At 28.8% G+C, this 5,190-nt stretch overlaps 1 protein-coding gene across 1 annotated transcript in view; it reads right to left on the bottom strand.

Annotated features, from left to right (window-relative positions):
* Positions 1-1,517, bottom strand: part of LOC107614655 (ABC transporter B family member 10-like) — an 11,373-nt gene extending 9,856 nt beyond the window's left edge. The window contains exons 1-3 of the mRNA XM_016316797.2: positions 1,155-1,517; positions 892-946; positions 339-514 (exon numbers count right to left, since the gene is read on the bottom strand). Of these exons, the coding sequence (XP_016172283.2) occupies positions 339-514; positions 892-946; positions 1,155-1,445 (522 nt within the window). The 5' untranslated portion in view covers positions 1,446-1,517. The remainder of the gene's footprint in view (positions 1-338; positions 515-891; positions 947-1,154) is intronic.

Here is a 5,190-nt window from a genome sequence, read left to right as displayed (position 1 = left end):
ATCATATTAGAATAACTTATTTATTTATTATCAATCACAATGGATATAGAGACAGAAATATTAATCAACATTTTAAGGGTGGAAAATTGGAGAGTAAAAGTGAAACTTGTTTATTATCTAATTTTTTTAGAATTTAATTTTGATGTCAGTGTAAAACAATTTTACACGTGTATCCAATCACGTAACACCATATTATCAAAAGTAACTAGTATTTTTATTGACCGCGTGAATAGTTATCCAAAAATACAATGTGATTACACAACCGTATAAAATATTTTATGTCGTGAATACATTAAAATTAAACTTATTTTTTTTAAGAAAAAATTATTAGAGTATACCTTTTCAGATAGTGCATCTTGAACAAGAATAATGTCAGTTGTAATAGCAGAAATAAGTTCAGCACTTGATGCATTTGTATCAAATAAAGTAATATCTTGATTCAATATTGATCTTAAATAAGCCATTCTCATCTTTGCTGCTTGACGTTCCCCACTGTGCATCCAACAAGCAACCTCTGTATTTTCATACTCAATAATGAATCAAAATTAGGCAATTAAATAACACTAACAGAAATTCTTATTAAGTAACATTTATGTTTGTTATATCAACATTCAACATAGCAAATTAACCACAAAATTTACAGAATTTAATTTTGATCGATGCACTGTCAAATGTAAAGTAGTTTTACATGTGCATCCAATCCACACCAGTAAAAATAATTACTTTTTACATTGACCGTGTCAATGGTTATCTAAGAAAACGGATGTAATTGCACGACTGTGTGCATCAAAATTAAACTCAAATTTAAAATAAATGAAGTTTTAAATTTTAATAAACTAAAATGATATACATGAAAATAAAAAACTTATTTAACCCTAAAATTGTTCATACCTGTCCAAGACGCAAACAATATTACTATGCTTAGATACACAAAATCCAACGAATACTGCAAAATAGAAAAAATATTAATATTTTCTGGCATATAATATATAAGGTGAAAATTTACGTGTAGTTAAAATTGAGTGTACTCGAATTTTCACCGTCAAAATTATATAGTTAACATAGCTACCATTATATGTGTTTACTATAATGTTTTGTATGGAGTATGTTGATATAATAAGATGTATAAAAGCACAAAAATTAATTAAACAAACCTTGGCAACTTGATGAGAAGCTTGTTTGGGATGAAGGAAAGCCAAGCCAGTAACATTGATCATGTTTCCAAAGAAAATAAAGAAAACAGGAACAGAAGCACCATGAACACATGCCCCAATGGATCCAACACTCATTAAAACACAATCATAAAAATCAGCAAATGAGAATAGCTTCATCCAAGGAACCTTCTTCTCCTTTCTACTATGTCCACCACCTTCCTTATTCTTTCCCTCTTCAGCGGCCGAGATTTCTCGGCCGCTGGAGAACGGACCTTGCTTTGGCGCGGACATATATATTCGACTTAGAAAATAGGGAATAATGAAATTCAAGGGCTTCAAAAAACAAATGTCACTATTAGTTGTTCTTGAAGCATTCTTTAAGGTTATGTTCACACACTAGACACACACATACTCGTTATATATGTTGACACTTCAGATAGATAGTATGTTTTACAATAATCTTTTCTTAATGTCGATTATTCAACTATTCACATTCGAATTTTATTATTAGAAATTCAATTAATTTGGTTTGATCTTAATTTTGATGCAGTGTAATTTTACACAGTCTTGCAATCATATCTGTTCTTTGCCAACTAGTTACAGCTCAAATGGCATAGTAATCTCCCTATCCTCACCTACAGGTTATGGATTTGAGTTTCATTCCTAATTTTAGAAAAAAAAAATCACATCCATTCTTTTGAACGATCGTTCACGCGGTGAATAAAAATAGTAATTATTTTTTATGATGTGACATTATGTAATTGAATGTACGTGTAAAGTTACTTTACATTGATCCTGCATGAAGCAAGTTAGGTTTGTCTACTAGTTAGCTCACTAGTGTCGGGGTTTGAATTCCGTTTTGACCAGTAATAAACTTTTAAATGGAGTTTCGATCCGCAATAAATTAATTCTTAATTTGTCGGGTGGAGAATATCGTAAAAAAAAATATTCACAGTACATCAAAATTAAATTCATAACTAAAGTCTTATAAAAAGGATAAAACTTTTTTTTTTCATAAAAAACTTTTTCTTTAAATTTTTAGAGTCTTCATTGACAAAAATCAAAATACTTATCATTCTAACCAATATTTGGAAAACATTTTAACTTGTGTCAAGGATTCTCTATTCTTAAAAAGTTTATACAAATTAAAAAAACATTAGTCGTCCAGAGAAAACGGCTTGTATTTTTGGACTCATGTATCATGATTAAAATGCCATGTGCTGCAATTTATATTGACAAAATTATAATGGTCCTTTTTCATATATTGATATGGAATCTTTATTTCAGGTACTAAAGTACACATCAATAAGTTATAATAAATTAATAATTAAATACATTNNNNTAGATATATAGACCAAACAAGTTTTAATTTAAATTTATTCTTGAAAATCTCAAAAGATATTCCTAAGAATTTTTAATCATAAAGAAACAATATTTTTGTAAGACAAGTAGAGAAAACATTCTTTGATACAATATTTTTATGGATCATATATTCCTTCCACCAAACACCCCTTTAATTAGCGCAAAGAAAAATTAATTGACATTTGGTGATAAGTTGCATCAACTGATACTTCAATAAATTATTAGATAAGTATAAACTGTATATACTTAATTTAAATAGGATTCCAATTCTATACAATAATACACTAAATAAATATGTCGAATTACATTTTTATTTGATAATAATGGAACAAAGGAATAATTGTCGGATTCCAATATAAGGAGATGCAGTCAAAGATGTCAACCTACATTTTATATTTTAATTTTAATAACCACAAAAAAGTGAAGATAAACATGTGTTTTTTTTTTTTAAATAATAATAATGAAAGTGGCAACAATGTCTTAATTAGGGTGCATATGGGTCGGGTGAAACCGGATTTGATGTAACCCAGATTCAGCTCAAAATATACACTAGATTTATTTATTAAACTCGAACCTGACTCTAAACCCGATAAAATCAACACACTTTCGGGTCACAATTATACCGGGTGAAAACCGGGCCGTTAACATTACATTACGTTGATACCTTCTTGTAAGCTAAAGTGTAAAAATATCCAAATTTCCAAGACTCCAACTATTATTTGACATGGTAAAATTCATTTAGAAAAATGTAACAAAGAACCAACCTTTCTTCAAAATTAAAGCATAATCACAATCAATACTAATATTGTCTAATAACACCAAATATTTAAATCAATACAAATAACACAATATTATGTATTAGTCTAAAGTCTTATAAATTCTAAACATAAAACATTAACTTATAGTCTTATAATGACTAATAATACAAAATATTAAGGTTTACAATACTTAAATTCCACATAAGAATAGCCATGATCCATCACTAATAACACAAAATATTAATTGTGTATGATGATCGGGCTACCGGGCCGAGTTCGGGTGACCCGAGTTATGGCCCAGACCCGACCCGAAATAATAACCGGGTCTATTTTTGAGACCCTTACCTAACCCTAAACCCAATAAAATCACATCAAATTAGTCCCTAAAGTGTTCGGAGCCAGGCCGAATTTTTGAGCCGGATCGGGCCATGTCTCAATGCATCATTTGTCAAAAGCTCCTTTTAATATTTAACTTAAGCTTAAATTGTTCCAGTGATAGGAATATTAATAATAGATAACAAAACAAACATCCAGATAATTGGATTCAAAAGACCATGCGTTTTGTGTCAGATAAATCGTTCTTATTTAAATTGTTTTGGTGCGGAAGAAAACAATAATTAAGGTTGCAATCAAAGTCATTGTTGTAGCTGCTTTTTCTTTTTTTATTATTAGTATTTTACTAACAGCTCAGCATTCTAAATTATTGGAGCCATTACTACAATAATTATAACATAAACCACAAATATAAAAAAAAAAATTAGTCACAGGATCAATTATATAAATAAAATATATATTAAAAATAAATTAAATAAAAAAAATATGATCCAATATGAAGCTATAGAATAGTGTATCTATTCTTACATCTTTCGCTTAAATTCTGTTCAACCCATATGCAGCAAAAAGTTTTTTGGATCAACCTTTAGAAGACAAAGCTCCCTCACAAAATCAATCTGTTCCTTTAAAAGTGCCTCCATAGTTGACTCCCGATTCTAGTCCAGATTCATTGAAGATTTCCTATAACACTGACACTGTGTCTCTGTTGCCAAGAAGAGGACAAAATAATCTTTCACTGTCTTATGTAATGTCCAGTTATAAGAGATATTTGGTCCAATAGTTCTCTGAATTTATGTCTCTCCACCCATCTAACTACTAAATTTTGGTCTTGGTGGAACACCATGACGGAGTATATTCGTTCAGGCTATGTTTATTTGAAAGAAAAATAAAAGAAAAGAAAAAGGAGGGAAAAAATGATTATTTTTCATGGTTTGGTTGAGGAGAGAAATAAGAGAAAAAGGAAAAGGGATGTAAAAAAATTGGTGGATCCACCATTGGAAAGAAAATAGAGAGAACTAATTCTCTCTCTTTACTTCTAATATTATCTATTTACTTTTTTAATATATTTTATAATATAAAGATAAAATTGTCTTTTTATAACATTTCTTTCTTTTTTATTTTCCTTCCATCTAAACACATTTAAGAAAAATAAAAATCCACTTAATTTCTTTCATCTTCTTTCTTTCCTCTTTATTTCTTTCCTTCCAACCAAACGTACATAGCCTTAATGGGTGGTGACAATCAGAACACAACTGCTTGCTATTCTATGTTGAAACTGTTGGAAAACTAGGAATCTCTTTGTCTTTAAGGAACCAACTAGCCTCGATTTCTATTCGAATCTCTTTGTCTTTAAGGAACCAACTAGCCTCAATTTTTATTCTCGATACTTCTAGTAGCTTCTCATGAGTTAGTTCACAAGTCTTATTTTTATCCTGACATGAATTCTGTATTTCATTTACCAAATTTAATGAAATATATTTTTATCTTTGAAAAAAATAAATTAAATAATATATACATAATAATTTATTTAATAATTAATTTTTAATATTCATATAATAATTTTATTATAATATAATTTTTTC

Source organism: Arachis ipaensis, chromosome B09, assembly GCF_000816755.2.
Source record: "Arachis ipaensis cultivar K30076 chromosome B09, Araip1.1, whole genome shotgun sequence".
NCBI classification, from domain to species: Eukaryota; Viridiplantae; Streptophyta; class Magnoliopsida; order Fabales; family Fabaceae; genus Arachis; species Arachis ipaensis.
The sequence above is the reverse complement of the archived record's forward strand: the minus strand, read 5'-3'. Positions and strand labels throughout refer to the sequence as shown.